This window comes from Gekko japonicus, unplaced genomic scaffold (assembly GCF_001447785.1).
Source record: "Gekko japonicus isolate JY-2015 unplaced genomic scaffold, Gekko_japonicus_V1.1 scaffold328, whole genome shotgun sequence".
Taxonomy (NCBI): Eukaryota; Metazoa; Chordata; class Lepidosauria; order Squamata; family Gekkonidae; genus Gekko; species Gekko japonicus.
The window spans coordinates 472,836-495,467 of NW_015170285.1; the positions used below are offsets into that span (position 1 = coordinate 472,836).

A 22,632-nucleotide genomic window follows, 5' to 3' on the forward strand; every position below is an offset into this window, starting at 1 on the left:
ATGCCATAGATTCCGCCTTCCAAAGTGGTCCTTTTCTCCAAGTGAGCCAATCTCTGTCCCCTGAAGATCAGCTGTAATAGTGGGAGATCTCCAGCCAGCCACCTGGAAGTTGGCGACCCTACGCAGAACTGACAACCCTACTGAATGTCTGAGCACTCCAAAAACATACACAGCCTGCGGCTGGGTTCTGGAAGAAGGTTTTAAAATGCACAGATTTCTTCTAACCTTTCCAAGGCCACCAATAGTTTTAACGTCCTCTCAAGCCTCCCTCCCACCAATCTGCCACACAAACCGGCATTTTGAGCATTCATCATGAATCCAGAGCTGCCGACCACTAGATTAGCGGGGCTGGCCAATTTAGGGCAGAGCACAGCAGAGAGAGACAGAGATTAACTGCTTTCATTGTGAAGAGCATCTGGACACTACTCCTTGGCAGAACCTGACACCTTTCGAAGAGGTTATATGAATCTCTGGGCTGTTTTGCAAACATCGGTGAGGAATTAAGATACAGCTCAGAAGAGAGCACACTCCAAAAAAACAGAGATCCGTTTCTGTAAGTAACCTACAGCAGTGGTTCCTAATCTTTTCGGTATGGTGACCTTCATGTCCAAATTTACTTGGTATAATTATGGATGTGGAACAGTGGTCATTGGGGGTACGGGGGGGGAGGTATTTGTGGATTTCCTGCATTGTGCAGGGGGTTGGACTAGATGACCCTGGAGGTCCCTTCCAACTCTATGATTCTATGATTCAGGGCTGGCCCAAAGGTTTTTGGTGCATAGGGCAAACCATGACCCATCTAGTTCAGCATTCCATTTTCTACAGTGGCTAACCAACAAACATTGCACAAAGGGTGCAACTGCCCTGAAAAGTACTGAGCCTGATGCATAGCGAAGTGATTTCAGCTCATACTTTATTTAGAGATGTAGAACAAGAGAGAGAATGCCGGCTCACAGGCCGGGTCATATTTAGGAGTCAAACCACACCCAAGCACACACCCTTCAACAGTGATAGGTTATTTACAGTGGCCAAGAGTTCAATAGGTCCTACCTTGGATCCGAGCCCTCTGATAGGTGCGGCTAGGATCCGTTTGGTCTATTGTTCCTTAGAGCGAAGCTAGGGCTCTTCACCTGACCATGCGTGGACCTGGCCTTGCACGCGGCCAAGCTTAGTATACAATATGCCCCCACTATGAACCTGAAGCAAGTGGCGTTCCAACATACACAACCTTTGCATATGGAGGTTACTTTCTTTGACCACCTTCTCCTTCTCCATTACGCGCTTGAATTCCCTCTACAATTCTAAGAAACTCACTCAAGTAATCAAGGACACGTTTCACTTGATCAACATGTATATGCAGTGAAGAAGGGGTGGTGGAAAAGCCAACTAATGTATGGAAGATCCTGTTTTCAGGGTCAGATCTTGGTTTCCAAAATACAAGAGAGCATTGGAAAAGAGGGAGGCAGCCATTAGGGAGAGATGGCCCGCTGTAAACTTTCAGAGACTGTGCAACCCACTAGCCGGGAAACACTGACCTATGGTAACTCAGGTGGAGAAGAGCTGCTGTTTGTGGGTAGCTGTGCTGGTCTGAAGCAACAGATCAAAGTTTGATTCCAGTGGCACCTTTAAGACCAACGAAGTGAAATTCTGGGTATAACCTTTTGTGTGCATGTACAAGTGGTTAAGACGCTGAACTGCAGGCTGTGGAAGGTCAGTAGTTCAGCAGTTCAAGACCCGGGTGCCGCATGACGGAGTGAGCTCCCATCTCTAGTTCCAGCTCCTGCCAACCTAGCAGTTCGAAAGCAAGAAATTGCAAGTAGATAAATAGGTACCACTTCGCTGGGAAGGTAACACTGTTCCGTGCGCCTCGGTGTTTAATCATGCCGGCCACATGACCACGGAAACGTCTTCAGACAGCGCTGGCTCTTCGGCTTTGAAACGGAGATGAGCACCGCAACCCTAGAGTCGGATTCGACTGGCTTTCGAGCAAGGGAACCTTTACCTTTTTACACTTCTTCAGATACGATGAGAAAAGACAGAAAGAGAGTTTTCTGCCATTTGCTAACAGGGGCCATAGGTGGCTTTTCTGAACATTTCTGGCCACGAGCGTGCAAGAAAGAAAGAAAGAGGAACACGCTGATTACCTCAGGATCATCGACAGCAGCCTCTAGAGCTGTTGCCAAGCCCAAGAGTCTCCATGCCTTTTAACAGCTATGCATTATTCAGGCACACAAGCAAGGGATTACCAACCTTATTGAGCCATCAAGCACTTCTGGAATGCTGAGAGAAAGAGTGGGTGGCCAACACCACAAAATGGCTGCCAGGAGAGGGGGCAGCCCCCATCACAAAATGACTGGCGTGGAGGATCAGCTCTTTGCTGTGGAGAAGAGCTGCTGCTTGGTTACCATTTCTGAAGAACTGATAGGCCACAGGGAGACAAAAGGACATATGAGAAGCCATGTTGGAACAGGCCAACAGCCCATCCAGTTTAACACTCTGGGTGCATTCAGACGGGCCATTTAAGCCGGCATAAACTGCTCCAGTTGGAACCGGAGCAGTTTGATCCAGAAGAAACACGACTGCACTCACCTCCTGACTACGCAGCACATCATGATATGCCTGTTCACACTACTGATGTACAGCAATGCGCGTCAGCGTTTTTTTTCTATTTTGCACATGCGCATAGGCAGTCATCCACAGAGTAGAGATCTTCACGCAGGCGCAGAACACCCTGTCCTGAAAAGCGTGCCCTGAAGCGAAGACTTTCCTTTAAACTTTTACAGCGAAAAGGACCTCCGTGAGGTCCTGGACTCGTCCGCAGCCTAAAAGCAGGGCTCTTTTTGTAGAAAAAGCCCAGCAGGAACTCATTAGCATTATAGGCCACACTCAACAGCAGGAACGCATTACCATATTGGGCCACACCCCTGACAGCACAGCTCATTAGCACATTAGGCCGCACCCCCATGTTACCAGAAGTGTGGTTATCCAGCCATACCCACCTTTTGCTTGTTATTCTGTTTACTTTGTTTGTTGTCAATTCTAATGCGTTTCTGCTGTTGGGTGTGGCCTATTATGCTAATGAGTCCCTGCTGGGCGTGGCCAACTTGGGAGCCACCGGAACTCCGTTCCTGTGCGTTCCTGCCCCAAAATAGCCCTGCCTAAAACTAAACATCTTTTTTTGTTTTGTTTTACAAATGCCGGGGCGAAGCTTTGCCCAAGCGCACATCGAGGAGGCTAAAAAAAAAAAGGCGGCTGAAAAGCGGAAGCCTCGGGCTTCCGAATGGACGAGGCTCTACACCGGCAGAGAGCGATCAGATGGGGATAATGCAGCTAGAACCGGAGCACTCAGGATACCACCACTTGGGGACCTAGTAGCAGACTACACCGGTTTAAAGGGTGTTTGCAACGGTTAGGGACAGAAGGCAGATGTTGACTGTGTGATCGCACATACGTACTCCGATTCTAACCAGCTCGTATACCGGCTCATGCCCCGTCTGAATGCACCCTCTGTGTCATACAGTGACCAAAACCCAGATGCCATCAGGAGGTCCACCGGCGGGGCCAGAACTTCAGAAGCCCCTCCCACTACTGTTGCCTCCCAAGCACTAAGGATACAGAGCAACTGCCAAATTAGACATATTAGCTGCCTGCCTCTGGCGGGCCCTCAATTGCTTGCACTTCATCAAGTGAGCAGCAGGGGAAAAATGATGTGGGTGTGTTTCACAGCCCCTCCCTGTGCAAGGTTCTAGGAATTTCCCCAATCTCTATGGTCTTTTAAAATCTTCAGTATATTGCCTTTGGCCAGGTAGGCAGATCAGAGAAGAAAAAGAAGAAGAAGAGATTGGATTTATACCCCACCCTTCACTACCCAAAGGAGTCTCAGAGCGGCTTACAAATCTCCTTTCCCTTCCACTCCCCACAACAGACACCCTGTGAGGTAGGTGGGGCTGAGAGGGCTCTTTGAGAACTGCCCTTGAGAGAACAGCTCTGAAATAACTTGTAACTGACCCAAGGTCACACCAGCAGCTGCATGTGCAGGAGTTGGGAATCAAACCCATTTCTCCCAGATTAGAGTCCGTGCTCCTAACCACTGCATCAAAGTGGCTCTCAAGAGGGTTTAATTAGGGTTACCAACTCTGGGTTAGGAAATACCTGGTGATTTGGGGGCGGAGCCTGGGGAGTGCAGAGTTTGGGGAGGGGCAAGACCTTATCAGGATGCAATGCCATACAGTCCACCCTCCAAAGCAGCCATTTTCTCCAGGGGAACTGATCTCTATTGTCTGGAGAGCAATTGTAATACCGGGAGATTTCCAGGTCCCACCTGGAGGTTGGCAATCATAAGGTTTAATGCACAGGGGTAGCAGGGCCCTATTACCCGATGTCCTGTAGCTACTCTGGAACCTAGCCCTCCCAATTTCATACTACGGCTGAACTGAGCTAGTGGAAGGAATTATTTCCCCCCCCAGAGGCCAAACTCCAAGGCTTTGAACTGGTCTATTTGTCACTGACAATCAAACAGGAAGCTCATTCACTATTCCGGCTTTGACTGATAATGTTTTGGTTGTTCCGGCCTCCTCTCATTTATCCTGTGCACAGCACTTTCCGCCGCTATGACATCCTTTGCAAATCAGCACACGGTGCATTTGCTTTTCACTCACACTTACCTTTTCCATTCTCCACCACCACCTAAGCACTTGGCACAGATGACTTACAGATCCGTGCACTGCTTGTACACTCGGATTGCCAGCTTCTTTGATAAATTCCCAGGAATTTATCTGACTTCCTTTCCTCCCGTCAGCCGAGTCCGCCTTTGGGTGCTTCAGATCAGTCACCAAAATAAGAGTTTGCGACTGATGTTGTGTAAACTGAGATGCCAACAGATGCCAACTGCGGCTCAGGTTGCTCCAGAGGTGTGGAGCAGAGCCCGATCCACCAGACTTCATCTGGGGTTAAAGCTGCCAACTTCCAGCTGGTAGTTGGAGATCGCCTGAGATTACAACTGATCTCCAGGCAACAGAGATCAGTTTACGTGGAGAAAATGGCCGCTTTGGAAGGCGGACTCTATGACACTTTACCTAGGCTTGCCAAGTCCCCCTGGGGGGCGGGGAAACCCCCGCCCCAGAGGCCCGTTCCCTGCCGCTGGCGGATCGGGCCCCGGGGGGAGCCCCACCCCGATGTGCGCGTCACCCGGAAGTGACGCGACCACGCTGGGCACGGGGCCACAGTCATCCGAGGGAAAACTCTATGGTTTTCCCTCAGATGGTCGTGGCCCCGCCCCCAGTGTGCCTGGCGTCGTCACGTCACTTCTGGGTGCTCCTTAGCCTTCAAACCCACCCTGCAACAAATATGCAACATCACCATCCAACAGTACCTCCCCGCAAGGGAAAAATGCACTCTGGCCATGCCAACTTCATTTACATAAGCACAATATGCCTACATTATATGGACCTTTGGGGTCAGGAAGGAATTTTTCCTCCAGGCCAGATTGGCCCAGGGATCCTGGAGGTTTTTGGTCTTCCTTTGGGCACAGAACAGGGTTCACTGGGGAAGGGGGGGGATAGTTGTGAATTTCCCACATTGTGCAGGGGGTTGGACTAGATGACTCTCGAGGCCCCTTCTAGTGCTATGTTTCTAGCTCAGGCGCACATTCAGCGAGACCCTTCTAGCCAATGGCCATCAGCCAACTCACTGATATGCTAGGTTTCATTTCCATTTCCTGTGTGTCACTTTAAGGCTCTAGGAAAGAAGTGTAAGATGTGAGATTTTATCCCAAGTGTGGGGTGAGCAGTGCAAAAACACCTCTCCTCCATTGGCTGTGAAAAGCTATTGGACGTGGAGAGCAACAACGCCCAGAAAATCCAAACACCCCTGTAACGATTCCTTGTTTTTGGTGTGGGTGTCTCTTTAAAAGTTTGGTTGCATGGCTGTGGTAAGTAGACTAGAGTGGTTGAGAGAGGCAAGTGTGGTATGATTGGTGGTTGACAGAGAGGGGGAGGGGTTTTGGAAGTGAAAATGAGTGGATGAGTATGTATGTCAGTCAGGTTTTACAGTTACAGGTTTGACAGTTGATAAGTTCAGTTAGTTCTGTGTGTGAAAGGAGAGACAAGCAGTTCTGTGTTGAAGCAGTTATAAGCTGAAAGCTGAGTGTCTAGGAAACAGTAAAGTTTAAGTGAACAAGAGTTAAAGGAAAGTCTGAGTGACAGGTTGGAGTGAAACAGTAAACGTATATGGCATTGAGATAAACAAGTGTTACAAAGTTACATGCAAAGATCCCTGACAGTGAGGGAGAAGATTGTGTGGGATACCAAAGCAATTGTTCAGTATTTACACATTACTAGTTACATTGTACTACCCTCTTATTTATGCTTTATTTCAATAAATCCTCTTTCATTCAAGTATACCAGCTCTGAAATAAATACTTCCTCAGAACCACATAGTTCCTCGTAAGCCTTGAACTCGGTCTACCAAAATTGTAAGAACAACAGTAAAGTATAAAAGGTTTGGAAATCCTTAAAATTTCCTGGTGGCAGCCGTATATACCCAGATAAACAGAATAAAAAGAACACTTTTAAAGGTAACCCAGTCCTCCCCAATAAGGAGGATGTCACAACCCCCAACTCCTCTCCCTGCAAAAGTTCTGAATGCTCCCGAAGACTGCTTGATCCCCTCCTAGATGGTGTATAGTCTCCATCAAGAATAGGGTTGCTTGCTTTGGGTTGGGAAATACCTGGAGATTTGGAGAGTGGAGCCTGAGGAGGGCGGGGTTTGGGGAAGGAAGGGACCTCAGTGGGGGTACAGTGCTATAGAGTCCACCTTCCAAAGCAGCCATTTTCTCCAGGGGAGCTGACCTCTGGTGCCTGGGGAACAGTTGTAATCCTGGAAGATCTCCAGCCTACAGCTGGAGGTTGGCAACCCTAATTAAGAATCACTGGGCTGGGTTCAGACTGGGGGAGGCAGCCTTTCAGAGTACCCTGTCTCTAACCCCCCCCCCTCAATAAAAACCAGACGGCTTATCCTAAAAACTGATGCAATCATTACAAGCCCCCCAAACATGTGTTTTGGTACATCTATTATACAGAGAATTTATTTTCCCATTTCATCTTTTCATAAATTGTGCGTAACCACACAGAGCATAAATGAGCGCTGTAAAATGGAAAGAAGAATCTATTTTTGACTGACGCCCATAATAAAAACAGAAGACTGATATATAAAAAAGGTAAGTAGGAAAAAAATGGTATTTTTTTTTTAAAGAATTACACCAAAAAAGATAATTACACCATGGAGGATAAGTCTATCGATGGCCACTAGGCATGGTGACTGAGGGGAACCTCCACATTCAGAGGCAGGAGTCCTCTGAATCCCAGAGCCAGGAGGCAACAGCAGGGGAAGGTCTTGGCCTCTATGCCCAGTTGCTGGCCCTCCAGGGGAACTGGTTGGCCACTCTGTGAGACGGGATGCTGGATTAGATGGACCATTGGTCTGGTCCAGCAGGGCTCTTAGGTTCTGGCAATACTACTGTAGCTTTTCTCTACCCTATACAAATATTACAAATCTTCCAATAAACATTAATCCTAAAGGAGAACACTTCATCTTTTTAGACATACAGACAGGGTGTCTCCAGCAAAGAGCCCATAGTTAAAGCCACTCTGAACAAAAGCACCGTATGATCCAGTGGGGCCTGTGGCAGGAGAAAACCCCAACCCCAGGAACTGGGCTTTGCTGCAGAACGAAAGGAAAGAGGGTTAATGGGCATCATAGTGGAATGCCCCTCTACACGAGACTGGCATTTCACCAGTGGTAGAAGAGCTGCCAATGCAGCGTCCCTTTGCTAGCTTTTGAAGAAGCATTAAAAAAACTTATTTGAAATGTACATATCAATGTCCATAGTTTAAGGGTAAAAACTTAATTTGAAGTAGGGTTGCCAACTTCCTTGGTGGCACCCAAAGATCTCTCACTATTACGATTGATCTCCAGACTACTAAGATCAGTGTCCCTGGGGGAAATGGCTGATTTGGAGGGTGGGCCCTATGGCATTCTACTCCACTGAGATCCCTCCCCTCCCCAAACCCTATCCTCCCCAGGCTCCGCCCCCCAAATCTCTCAGGATTTCACAACCCAGAGCTGGCAACCCTCATTTAGAAGACATTTTTGTAGGGCATCTGTAACCTTTCAAGGTATATAAACACAGTCAGACATTTAGAAATTGACAGTTGTTAATGTTAGATCTTGGTTTATTATGTACATAACAAACATTTAAGAATATACTCTGTAAATATGTAAAAAGTCAAACTAGAGGTGATGAGAAAGATTACCTGTAAGCCAAAATATATCTGTGACTTTATTCTTTTTGTTCAAAACGCAGAAATAAATATTTCAAGGCCACTGGATTGTGTGTGTGTGTGTGTGTGTTTTTAAAGGCACCCGTTGTAGTTTATTTCACTTCTGGCATAAATATCCACATATCTACATTAATATATTTGAAACCGTAGGAAATCGAAAGACACAGTTATCAATATTTTACACAATAACAACACAATACAAAATAAGAAGAAGCCGTTCAGCAACAAGTGTTTTGGTTACTTCTGAAATGTGTAAAAGTTGCTAACAGCTGTACAACTTTCGGTCCCAACCCAGAGAAAGCAAGCATGTGAAGTTCCCTTCCTTTCAACAGAACTTCATGGTGACTTACTTTGGGCTGAAGCCTTTACAAACACTTCATTCATGCTGGGGAAATTAGCAAGGAAAATCTCCCCTAACAAATTCAGTGTTTTATTTGGGACAAACGCCTGCTCCTCCCCCTTCTTCATTAAAGACCAAATAGAAATTCCGTGAAACAAAACCCTGATTTTTGCTGCTGTTCCTGCATGGAAAGGAAATTGGGGCCCGCTACACTAATGCCAATGCTGCAACGCAGATCCAATCTACAGGGCTGAATTTCATCATAGATTAGAAGTATTCCAAAATCAAACCATGCTTTAACAGGCTCTTTTCTTTGCCTCATTAACCATTATCATATTTTTACTGTAAGCATTTTTTCTCAGTTATTAGACATTAGGAGGAAGATTCACCAGATCAAATGCAAGCAAAAGTCCCACTGAAACGAATGGGACTTGGGGGGTTTTTTGGGTAAGGAAATGGACATCCCTTTGTGGAGCTCCAAAAACGCTTGAAGCAGTCCCACCTATCGAAGCTTATCCATTTGCTTTGACGCTGGAGGCTGTTTAGGACACATGAGAGGATGAGTGCAGAGCTTCATCCTCCATAAAATACAATGGAGAAGCCTCCTTGAGCATGAGCTCCAAGATCCAAAGGGCATACGGAGCTCTGGATCGGGGTGTCAGTGGGTTTCCATTCCTCTCCAAAAAACTGGAGCCCCCTGTATGTTTTCATGACATTACTCTTAAAGTGGGTGAAAAGCCAATAGAAAATACACATCAGGGGTGAAAACACAATAATAAACCGTGTAGAGTAGATCCCCTTAAAAACAGTGTTCTGTGATAGACAAAGGAATGTTAAGTGAAGCCTTAAACACAGTTTTGGCCGGTTGCTACGGAGAAAAAGGCACTCGCTTCTATGCACCTGCTTGAAAGGATGCCCAAAGACCACGACGCTTCTCACAAATTAAAACCATACACTGACTTGTTTATAGATATGTGCACAGTTTTCAAAATTTCATCTTAAGACAGCTTTTTTAAAAAAAGCAGGTGACAAAGGAGAACTTCACATCTCACCTCCAGTCACCTTCACCTGAAAGCCAAAGACCCCTTGACTGTAAATGGAACTTGCCTCCAAAGTCTGACTGTAACCCTAAGCATGGTTGGAAGTTCTTTAGGAGAACACAGCTGCTTCAGTCTTAAAAAATAAGTCTGACGGCTATGTTAACAACATGAATTAATTAGTAGTAAATGAAGGCAAATGGAAAAGGCTCAGTGTCTGGGGACAATTCATTCCACTTGGAAAACACTGGCCTATTAAAAAAAAATCAGAATTCATCTCCAAAATAGTGCAGAAAAAACAATAGCAAACTGAACAGCCTTTAAGTCCATGAGATACCATCTGCAGATGACCCTTTTCTAGAGGGACCTCTCCCATCAATTTAGCACTGCTGGCTAAGTCTCCACAAAGAGCATCTGACTGTGGCAAGGAAAGGCATCTTTACAGGTAGGCTGGTTGGTTTCCTCGCTTGTATTCTCTCTTGGAACGTGTCGTTCGCTATGAGAAGGTCGCTGCTAGGATAATTCCAAGGATTATAAGCAACAAAGTTACACAAATGATTATGAACATCAATTTCTGCAAGAAAAAAAAGGGGGCGGGAGGCCCATCATTAGCTTGGCTATAATACAATTTAAAAAAAATATATAGAAGATGCAAGAAATGAACATTCGCACCCCAATCCTAACCACATCTGCTTGACAGCAATGTTCCCTCTAAGCTCTGGAGTCTTGTGAGCAAGCATTCTACTTTGTGAGCTACTGGCATTAAAGCTGTGAGTGAGCGATTTGGCTGCTGCATAAATTGGTTTGCTCTGGAGCCGTCCTTCCTGAGCTAAGACAAAAATGTGTGAGCCGGAGGCTAAACAACTGTGAGCTAGCTCACACTGACTCAGCTTAGAGGGAACACTGCTTGACAGTAACTGATTTCAGTGAAAATGCACTGAGTAACAATTAGATTGAAGATATGTTCATGTATGGGATTGAGTCGAGGATTCAGTTCAGAACTCACATGAAACCATGGTTTACTTAACTACGGTTAGCATGGTTATCTGAAAGTGGGCCACTCCACTAACCATGATTAGGTTTTTTGGTGTGGTTTTTTTTGGGGGGGGGGATTTGCCGTCAGGTCGCAAATGACTGAAAGCAATCCGAAAGGTTTTCAAGGCAGGAGATGTTCAGAGGTGGTTTGCCACTGGCCTGCCTCCATGTCACAATCCTGGTATTCCTTGACGGTCTCCCATACCAGGGCCAACCCTGCTTAACTTCTGAGATCAGACAACATGGGGCCAGCCTGGCCTATCCAGGTCAGGGAACCATGGTTTGTAAAGGCATTTCAGAGTTTGAAGTTGGCTTATTATGTCTTAAATATAGTATCATGTGAAATACTAATGCAGGCATCCTAAATTTGTTTCTTGGTGCTGCCTCTGACACAATGCAGCCTGACGTACCAGCCAGGGCTCAGTCGGGAAGGAAGGAGCGGATCATGGTTCAGTGGTAGAGCCTCTGCCTGGCATGCAGAAGATCCCAGGTTCAAACCCTGGTATGTTCCGTTGAAAGGACCAGATAGCAGGGGGTGTGAAAGACCTCTACCTGAGACCTTGGAGAGTAGCCAGTACTGACCTTGGACTAATGGTCACTTTAGTATAAGGCAACGTCATGTGTTCATGAGAAAGAAAGAAGGAACCAGCATTCGTTGTGGCAAACCAGCATTTGAATGACCATCTGCGAGCTGACTCATGGTTTTACAAAATAACCATCGTGAAAACAAACCATGGCTTCACTTTATGTTTGAGCCAAACATAGCTCTTTTTATTTAACTGGAGCATCGCTTGGTTGATATAGAAGCATGCAGAATTTTAGATCACACTGAAGTGTGTTCGGCAGGCGAAGAAGCGTGGATCGTTATTTCTTACCTATATACTTACTGGGATACCTGGTGGTTTTAGTGCATAATGAAAGTAGTGAAGATCCCCACTTTGAGGAAATTACAATCTAGATTTTGATGTGTGTATGTGTTATCTGGTCGTGGAGGAGATAACAGAAGGAGCAGGGGTAAGGATAAAAGGAAATACAACTGTTCCTGGATTTCATTTCAGGCTGGAACGACCTTAGGAACGATGGGATAACAAGTGAGAGCTAAGGGGATAAACCCAAAGTCTTGACAACAGGAGACTGGTTTTCAAGGAAGAATTAGTGGGAGGAGGCACCACATACTTCTTGGCTATTACAGGGCAAGGGTTCTCACGAAAGCATTTTTTTGGCCTACCAAACAAACAACAGCTTTAACATAAACTGCTTATTCTATACAATGTGCACAGTGAAAGTGGATTATTGGCTGTAGCACTGATATAAACGTTCTCTCCAACCCGCCTTTCTCTATATATTGAGGAAGAACCTTGTGCCCTTGCTAAAGCTGGTGTGTTTCTGCACCAACACAACGTTAGTGCAGTCTGAAAAGCTCTAATTCTAGCAGTGAGAGCTTGTCTGTACCTCAGTTTATGAGATACAAGCCCATTCAGCAGTTAGCCACTAGGGGGCTCAGCCTACATCGTATTCACAACAGCATGCAGGGCTTACCTGGATGTTGAATGCAACCCTCTGGCTCAAAAAGCAAGTGAGATTCATGCCATTGTTGTATGAAACTGCAGATGGATGCAAATTAGTATCGAGGGCAAATTAACTGGCCTAAGCAGTTTGCAGAAAGGCGAGTTAGTCGATTAGTACTTACTGCTGCAATAGCAGAGTGAGATATGCGCTGGAGCATCCGAGCATCACCGAGTCCCGACCGACAAGCCAATTATTAGGGCAATTACAGCAAGCAGAACCAGCACAACAATCAGAATTATCCACTTTTTCTGCCAAAGGAAAGGAAAGGTCATTGTCCCGGTTTGGAAAAATTATGTCAAAAGGAAGCAAAGAAAGGCCAATTTCCCATTTGATACCAATTCAAAGAGGTGTGAATTCAAGTCCTCACTCAGAGACAAAGCTCATTGGCAGCCTTGGAGGAAAACTATTACAGGCTAGCCTACCCCACAGGACCAACTGAGAGAGCTCTGTCTAATTCAACCCTGAGCGCCTCAGAGGAGAGGGATATAAACAGGAAGGTATGCTGCTTTCCCAGACGGGCATTTTTGTCAGGATGCAAAAGCAATGTCACGGGATACAGGCAGAAGATGACTACAGTGCCACATGCCCATCTGCTGGCCCTCCATCCTTTGCACACACAGTGATGTCACATTTTGGGTTTGCCCCAGCTAAATGGCTGCAGAATGGGGGGGGGGGGGATACTGCACGCTCATTTGTCCAGGTTCAAGAATGAGTTTACTGACATTCCATATGCAGACGAGTCAGACCCAAACAATAAAGTCCTTTCTGGGATCACAAAATGCAAACACAATGCAGCGATTAAAGTTAGCAGTCCTGACCGTGCTGAGCCAGCTTGGTTTCCTAGCCGGCATGTGCCATCCCAGGGAATTACAGTTCACGGAATTATGGAAAGGGCTGTCAGTGCTGATGCACCACTTTGGGAGATTCAACGAAAGCAGGAAGGATAATGACACTTGGAGCAGAATTCGCGGCACTCACAGGTCTGCTGACAGGGTTGCCAGCAGGCTAGGAGAAAAACGTCCTGTCCCTTGACCGGGGTGGAAATGGGAAGTTTGTCATGCAGATAATGAACATCACCTGGTAAACAGCATCTCATTTATCCCTGATTTTTTTTTCCTTCTGGGCATCAGAGGGCACCACTTGTGACAATACTCCAGTATTTGATCTCTGATCGTCTGCCCCACCCACGAAACACTGCACCCACTGAATAACAGGCACACCCAAAGTGGACCACCCCCCAGATGTGCACTGCTTGAGCTGCTAAGATAGAGCACGGATATGTTTAAGAAACAACATCACAACTGTGTGCAACTTTTAATTTGTTTCAATAAAAGTATGGGGGGGTTCACTGTTGACAATTTGAAGCACTCCATAAATGCAAAGTATTATTATTAGTATGCATTTTCTGCAAGCAGCGATTTGTTTTTAAAAGTTTCGCAATCATGCAAACTTGCACCTACTATTCAGAAACATCCAGACCAAACTGAATGAGAGGGTGAGGGTTGGCAGAGACCACACATCACTCTTCAGGGTTCCCCTTGTTGATGCATTAAACGGGGATTGGGGGTGTATTTCTTTAAAGAGAGAACGTGGGATGAATGCTGCCCCTTCAGATGCCCGACTTCATTGCTCTCTGTTGTATTCAGCATTCTTTCCTCCTGCCTGGCTTCAGTACCTCTAGCAAGGTAAAGCTGCCCTTGCACTCCATTTCTGTTCAAAACAGCACCCACCTCCAGTTTAGACTACGAAGAACAGAAAACTATGAGCATTTCCACTTTCTTGTTTTTCTCGCTTGTAAATTCCTGTTTCCTTGGGGGGGGGGAGGTTCTGTTCTGCATGTGTTTTGCTCCTTCTAGTGGTCGATTCGCAGTTACACCAGTTCATGTCCAGCGTGTCTTCTGGCAGATTTAAACTGCAGGTTTTTATGCCAGACATAAAAATATCAAATCAACCACAAGAGGGAGAAAAACACATATGGAACAGAAAAAAACCCTTGAAAAAACAAGAACCTACAAGCGAGGGAAACAAGAGTGTGGGAAAGCCCTTAAAGGGCTTTTTTGGGGCAGGGATATAGGTCTCAAAAACACACACACAAAACAATAGGAAACCGAATTCCTACCCTGCGAGCTTTGCTTTGGTATTTGACGGCTTTCTTGGTCTCCTCTTTTGCATGTTCTACATAATCGACGGCATTCATCACATTTTTCTCAATGCTGTTGACCATTTCACCCTTCAAGTTAAACCACAGAACAGAAAACGGCTTCAGCATGAAAAGACTTTTTTCTGGAGTTGGACGAATCGTCCGGCATGACAAGAAACATTCTCAAGCAATTTTAGAACAAGGATTGTGCACAACAGATGTATTGCCGGGAAATGTTACAATGGCATCTACCATTCCTTATGTTTTACAGGGAACGTATCATGAAAGCCTTATATTACCCACTGTGCTGTTAGTAACTACTGAAATTAGCTGACTACATCTTGGTAGTTTGTATTGTAGTTTTAATGTTTTAGACATGATTGTATGGTTTTATTGGATTATATGTTGTAAACTGCCCTGAGCCCACTTGTGGGGCAGGGCGGGATATAGGTCTCAAAAACACACACACAAAACAATAGGAAACCGAATTCCTACCCTGCGAGCTTTGCTTTGGTATTTGACGGCTTTCTTGGTCTCCTCTTTTGCATGTTCTACATAATCGACGGCATTCATCACATTTTTCTCAATGCTGTTGACCATTTCACCCTTCAAGTTAAACCACAGAACAGAAAACAGTTTCAGCATGAAAAGACTTTTTCTGGAGTTGGACAAATCGTCCGGCATGACAAGAAATATTCTCAAGCAATTTCAGAACAAGGATTGTGCACAACAGATGTATTCATGGTTTTATTGGATTATATGTTGTGAATTGCCCTGAGCCCACTTGTGGGGCAGGGCGGGATATAGGTCTCAAAAACACACACAAAAAACAATAGGAAACCTCATTCCTACCCTGCGAGCTTTGCTTTGGTATTTGACGGCTTTCTTGGTCTCCTCTTTTGCATGTTCTACATAATCGACGGCATTCATCACATTTTTCTCAATGCTGTTGACCATTTCACCCTTCAAGTTAAACCACAGAACAGAAAACGGCTTCAGCATGAAAAGACTTTTTTCTGGAGTTGGACGAATCGTCCGGCATGACAAGAAACATTCTCAAGCAATCTTAGAACAAGGATTGTGCACAACAGATGTATTGCCGGGAAATGTTACAATGGCATCTACCATTCCTTATGTTTTACAGGGAACGTATCATGAAAGCAGGCAGGGGGTGGGTTGGTAGGAAATAATGCAAATGGATCGCAGCTGCAAAAATGAGAGACACTTTTGAGTTTGCTTAGGACTGGCATTCCAATTAGGGATGAACATGAAACGTTATGAACCTGCGTGCCCACTTCTCACTGCCAATATCTGTTCACTGACCCTTTTTCTTGGGACAGCTGCTGCGGAAGCACCCTTTGAAGAAAAAGATTTTTATACCTCCCTTCTCCCTACCCTCAGGAGACTCAAAGCAGCTTGTAATCTTCCCTTCTCTCCACAACAGGCACCCCGTGAAGCAGGTGGAGATGAGAGAGTTCTGAGAGAACTGTGACTGGCCCAAGGTCACCCAGCAGGCTCCATGTGGGGGAGGAGTCGGGGATCAATCCCAGTTCTCCAGATTAGAGCTCACCACTCTTAACCACTACACCATGCTGGCTCTCGTGAAACGGTTGTCCACTGCAGGCTCAAAACTTTGTGCCCACCCAGCCTTTAGGAGGCCACACAAGAGGGTTTTTTTTGGCTCACTTCCTTTGATGGCAGATTTTTCTTATGATAGTTATGTTCCCTTTTCCTTGATTCCTAATTTTGTTTTGGGGGCCTTTTTGGAATTTTTAAAATGGTTTTATTGCTGCCTTTGGCTCATTCTGTAGGGGCGGTGGTGAAGAAGATAAGGTATAAATGTTGTAATAGAATTGAAAGAGGTATAAATACGAATACAGCTCTGGCAGTGAGTAGTTTCGCTATCGTGTCACAAGGACCTGCCTTAAACTAGCCCCATGTTCTCAATGGCAGAGGATCTCCTGGGACAGGGCCCAGGGGTGGTGACGGAAAGTGCCGTCAAGTTGCAGCTGACTTTCGGCGACCCCATAGGGTTTTCAAGGTAAGGGACATTCGAAGGTGCTTTTGTCATGGCCTGCTTCTGCATAGCGACTCTGGACTTCCTTGGGGGTCTCCCATCCAAGGACTAACCTGGCTCAACCCTTCTTAGCTCCTGAGATCTGACGAGACGGGGCCAGACTGGGCCATCCGGGTCAGGGCAGAGACGGCCTTCCCCTCCTCCAAAAGGAAACAACGGGCCTAGCACCCCGTTGAGGACCGAACATACACTCTTGTGATCCTTTAAAAGTTTCAGGGTCCCCCCCCCTATACTGTACCCATTTTTTTCATGAGATGCTACACAGTAAGGGTATCTCTTTAAACAAGCCATGAAGGAGACCAAGGTGAGGCTGTGCTATCAGGTGCTGGACAAATCCGTCCCATGAGTGGGGGTCATTTCCTACAGGAGCGCACAGGAGTGAAGCTCCGGCAGTAAAGAGCCCAGGGGGCGGGCACATGCAACAAGCCCCACCCACTGCTCCCAGCAGCCCTCAGTCAGAGCAAGAAGCAGCCAGGTAAGTTGCAGAGCCACCGGGGGCGGGCACATGCAAAAAGCCCCACCCCCTGCTCCCAGCAGCCCTTAGTCAGAGCAAGAAGCAGCCAGGTAAGTTACAGAGCCCCCCGCGGCCCAAAACAGTCCAGTGGCACCTTTAAGACGAAGTTTTATTCAGATATCGCCGGAGGACCGAGTAACATCTATCTACGGCCCTGGCCCTCCCTTTCTGGTATGCAAGATGATGGGATCTTTCTATTCTTGCATCCTGATTGAACTGAATTTTAACTGTTTTACCTATTTTATACTGTATGCACTTTGTGCCTTGTTGTAAGCCGCCCTGAGCCCGCTTGTGGGGAGGGCGGAGTATAAATATAATGAAATAAATAAATAAATAAATAAATACAAGCTCTCCCTCCTCTGTGAGGGCAGATCTGCGGGGGCCCCCCAATAGCCAGCAGTCCAGTGGAGCCTGAGCGGTGGGTGTTGCCTTCTGACACACTTCCGGTGATGTCAGGGGGTGTGGCATATGCAAATAAGTTATGCTAATGAGCTCCCGCACCACTTTTTCTACGAAATGACCCCTGTCCATGAGACACCATCTGTTGGAAAGTTCTCCTGCAAAAGCTGCAGTAAGATGAAAGGGAGGCTTGAAGAGGACTACCCAGTAGATTGCGCACCGTGCCAATTAACTGGCAGGGATGCCGTCTGGATTTTCTTCCTTGGGCAACAAAATGTCATGAGCTTGCCCCTACTGGTTTCACAGCACAGCTGGCCACAGAGGATTTCCCCTTCAACGCGTCCAGTTAGAATGCCAGTATACAGTCATGTGATGGGTCTGATAAACTCAAGGAACGATGCATGGGAAACACGGGGAAGTTATTAGAGAAGGGTTACCTGAGTGGTTCTGTCCATCAGCAGACATTATCAGCAGCAATAAACAGCAAAGTGTTAAAGGTGTTCTCATGTCATTTTCAACTTCTGCATTCAAGTTAAAAGCCCCACAAAGGAAACTGCTTAACTTGTAAGCAGTGTTCCCTCTAAGCTGAGTTAGTGTGAGCTAGCTCACAGTTTTTTAGCCTCCGGCTCACACATTTTCATCTTAGCTCAGGAAGGATGGCTCCAGAGCAAACTAATTTATGCAGTAGCCAAATCACTCGCTCACAACTTTAATGCCAGTGGCTCACAAAGTAGAATTTTTGCTCACAAGACTCCACAGCTTAGAGGGAACATTGCAAGATGCAAATCCCACCCAATACGGTAAGTTACACAGAAATTCAAAGTGCTACATAAGAAGACTTTAAAAAAAAACCAAACACTTTCACTGCCTGAAATAATTACGTTAATCCTAAAAGGACAGATCAAAATGGGTAGCTGTTAGTCCGTCTGTAAGCAGTATAAAAGTGCAAAAGTCCAGTAGCATCTTTAACAACATTTGTGGCAGGGTACGAACTTCCGTGAGTCACTGCTCGCTTCTTCAGATCCCTGAAGATAACAGATATCTGAAGAAGCGAGCAGCAACTCACGAAAGCTCCTACCCTGCCACAAATTTTGTTAGTCTTTAAGGTGCTGCTGGACTCTTGCCCTTTTCTACTGTCTAAGAGGACAGTTCGTGCTTACCTAACCTCAGGTGACTGCTTATAGGGCATCTAGTCCGAGGCACGTTAACTGCAATCACATATGGGACATGGTGCACTGGGGGGGGAAGGTGTCAAACCTAATTCAAATATTGGTTCAGATTTTGCTCATGTACTTCCCTACATGCAGCAGCTGCCCCAAAGCATTGCATTCGGAAAACATTCTTGGGTAGAAATTTTTGCTTATAACCGCTCCCTCTGTTCTGTGGGATCTATACACTAATAGTAATGTGTGGCCCCCAATCTGAGGACACCTAAATCCGCATATCAGGGCCATGCTGATGCTTGGGAGTCCCCCAAGTTTGCAGAAAAATCAGAAATCAAAAATAAACTATGTCAAGGATTCAAATCCCCCCCACCCAAATATTTGCATTGTATTTGCATTGCATTGCCTATAGACAATACATTTAGGGAGCCATTTCATCTCACCGATGGCGGCAGATGCCTGTAGCCACTTTGGGCTTGGTGGCTGTGGCGGAGGACAGTGGCAGCTGCTCCAGGCCTAGTGGAGGAGGATGCTGGCAGCTGAGCTCAGTGGTAAGTAGTGGGGCCTGGAGCCTTGCCGAGTTCAGCAATAGGAGGAATATGAGATTCCACCCGTGAGCCTCGTGGGCCCCCCACTTGTTCTTTTCTACTTCCTATAGGCTCAGTTCAGACTCAGCTACAAACCACATTTTTGTGCTACATGAATGTGTCTTAAGAAGGAGGAGGAGGAGGAGGAGATTGGATTTATACCCCGCCCTTCACTCGGAGTCTCAGAGCGGCTTACAAACTCCTTTCCCTTCCCCTCCCCACAACAGACACCCTGTGAGGTAGGTGGGGCAGGGAGAGCTAATTCCAGAACTGTCCTTGAGGGAACAGCTCTGACAGAACTATGCCTTGCCCAAGGTCATCCAGCAGCTGCAAGTGGAGGAGTGGGGAATCAAACCCGGTTCTCCCAGATTAGAGTCCATGCACTTAACCACTACACCGAACTGGCCCTCAGGGGCTCATTTGGCCAGTAACCAATCCAACACTGCTCTGACTGCAAAGTTTCAAATGTGTTATTTGACTGCCAGCAATCAACTCGATTGACCTGACTCACCTGGACCTCAACAAGCATTGCCATGTCCATGAACATTTCGTGCAGCTCCTGGATACTGGATTCCAGTTTTATAATGTCTTTGTGACGTGATTCAATTTCATCTAGAGCTTGTCTGGTAATTTTGGTGTCCAGAATAATCTTTGGGGGAATAAAAAGAAGCAAAAATCAGTAGGCTGATGGCATTGTTGATGAGAAAGAGAACAAGAGACGTCACGTAACCAGGACAGCAAAGGAGAGTTGAGATACGTACGTCAGAAGTGAAGATAGAAAGATTGCCGCTCTCCAGCATCTCTTCCAGTTCATCGTCGGTGGTGGACTTTCCAGCTAGGGAGAAATTATGCAGTCGTCTATTACCATACATTACATAACATGACCTCGGCTAGAAAGCGATAATACAGAATTATCTGCTTTTTACCATTCCCAAGCAACAGTGAGATAGGGTGAAATACTGTACTCCCATGCCATAGCTCCATTGCAAACCAGGGTCCTGTTCGATTGATACTGAAAGACTGATTTCCCATTATCATCATGACTAGCTGACCCTTTAGGAAGGAGGCATCAGGAATTGATTTGGCCCAGAGCAACAACCTGAGCAGCTTATCTAAGAGTACTCAGAAAAAGTGTCTATGTTAATGGCAAGGAACAGCACAGAAATGCTGAGACTCCTCCTAAACTTTTTCTTCCACCAGCATACTCCCAAATAACAGTACTGGCCCTCCTTCTAGTGTTCTGTGCTTATGGGGTTTTTAATTGAATTTGTATCTTTAATCGTTTAAATGTTTTAGTGTGTTTTATGTTTGGCACCTTGTGGACCGTGAATGGGTGGAAAGTAGAGATGCGCATTCGGTTTGTCTGAACCGAATGCACCCCCGAAAAAGGGCCATTCAACCCCCTTTCGGGCAGCAGTGGGCCAAATCAGATTCTCTGATTAGGCCTGCCGCCCAAAGCAGCTGCCGAAATTCAGCGGCGGCCTGAAAAGGGGCGCCCAGCCCCATGGAGATCATGGGGAGGCATTTAAATGCCTCCCTGCACCCTCCCCAGCCTTTCCTAGCTCGCTTGCCTTGGCGGGCAGGCTAGGAAAGGCGGGGGGGCTCTCGGAGCCTTCTCCAGCTCACCTGCTGCAGCGGGCAAGCTGGAGAAGGCACGGGGAGGGATTTATACACCTCCCCACTCCCTCCCCAGCTCTTCCTAGATCACCCGCAGAGGCGAGCAAGCCAGGGGAGGGCAGGGGCAGGGGACTCTAGAAGTCTTTCTCCACTCACCCGGGTGAGCTGAGGAAAGCACGGGGAGGCATTTAGACGCCTCCCCACTCCCTCCCCTTCCCTTCAATGAAGGGAGCGTGCTGCCTCTGCAGTACAACAGGGGGGAGTTAATCTTTAAACCCCCAGTCACGCCACAGAGGTGGCACGCTCTCTTCATTGCAGGGAGCCCAGGCAAGCCCCCCTTGGAGGGAGGGCAGTTTAAACTGCCTTCCCAGGGCTTGCCCGGGCGCCCCTGGCCGAATCTGATTCTGCTGGCCAAATGAGCCCCAAATCGGCTTAAGTTGCCAAGAGTGGCATTTGGGGGTCATTCCGCCAGCCGAATCAAATTTGGCCCAATTCGGCTGAACCGAATCGGGCCGAAATTTTTTTTTTTGCACACCCCTAGTGGAAAGGAAGGATAAAAGCATTCTAAATAAACAACAAATAAAATAAATATACTTATTTCTAGGGGTGCCAATGCCTGTACTACAATGTGAATTCCAAGATGAAGGAACTGTAATGATGGTGAAGAGACCAAAGTTCAGCCAGCAGCTTTGATATCTGGGGCTTTCATTGGAACAGCTGCCCTCCCTACAGAATCTCTTGCCCACCAAGGGTCATCTGACCAACTTGGTCTTCTCATATAGATCAAGTTTGATCAACAGGGGAAGTGATGTGACTCAGTGGAAGAGCCTCTGCTTGGCATGCAGAAGGTCCCAGGTTCAATCCCTGGCATCTCCAGTTAAAAGGACCAGGTAGCAGGTGATATGAAAGACCTCTGCCGAGACTCTGGAGAGCTGCTGCCAATCTGAGTACAGACAATACTCACCTTGATGGACCAAAGGTCTGATTCAGTATAAGGGAACTTCATGTGTTCAACAGCTACTGAGGATAACTCTTTTTTTTTTTTTTTTAGCAGTTTATTTAGGTTTTATAATACAACATAAGATGTACATCTTTTGCACATATAAGTTATACATCCTGTCGAGTCTATTATTACTCCTCCCATACTTTAATTAAAGCCGCTCTGAAGATGTGGTTATGGAAGATGGAGTGGACTTTGTCTTTTCCGTACCAGAGGTACGCATGCCACCCCATGTACAGGTCGTGGCCTTCCAGATAAAGCGTTCTCCAGTCTAATAGCTGTATCCAGTCCTTAATCCATATCATAGCTGCTGCTTGGAAGTATATTTGCCAGTTTGGGAGTCCCATACCACCCCTCTCTTTTTTATCCTGTAGCGTCTTTAATTTAATTCGTGCACTTTTTGGATGCCAAACGAAGGATCTTATTATTTTATCTAAATCCGAAAAAAATTGTTTCTTTTTAAGAACTGGTATGTTTTGTGCTAGAAATAGGAAGCGGGGGAGTATATTCATCTTTATAGTTGCTATTCTTCCCATGAGGGATAGCTGTAAATCTTTCCATTTTGAAAGGTCTTTCCTGATTTCCTCCCTCAATTTGATGTAATTGTTCTCTATTAGCATACTGTTTCTGTTTGTAAGTATTATTCCTAGATATTTCACCTTTTTTACTATTTGCATCTTCGTCAATTCTTGAAGTTCTATTTCTACCTTTTTCGGGCAGTTCTTAGTCAACATTTTCGTTTTTTTGTAGTTTATTTTAAGACCGGCCACCTCACCATACGCTTCTATTTCTTGCAACAAATTTGCGGCTGTTGT

General features: G+C 46.2%; 1 protein-coding gene across 1 annotated transcript in view; it reads right to left on the reverse strand.

Moving 5' to 3' along the window:
- Positions 1-10,249: 10,249 nt before the first annotated feature.
- The window catches only part of STX2 (syntaxin 2), a 38,493-nt gene continuing 26,110 nt past the window's right edge, over positions 10,250-22,632 (reverse strand). The window contains exons 7-11 of the mRNA XM_015417866.1: positions 19,962-20,035; positions 19,712-19,849; positions 15,313-15,423; positions 12,442-12,568; positions 10,250-10,290 (exon numbers count right to left, since the gene is read on the reverse strand). Of these exons, the coding sequence (XP_015273352.1) occupies positions 12,485-12,568; positions 15,313-15,423; positions 19,712-19,849; positions 19,962-20,035 (407 nt within the window). The 3' untranslated portion in view covers positions 10,250-10,290; positions 12,442-12,484. The remainder of the gene's footprint in view (positions 10,291-12,441; positions 12,569-15,312; positions 15,424-19,711; positions 19,850-19,961; positions 20,036-22,632) is intronic.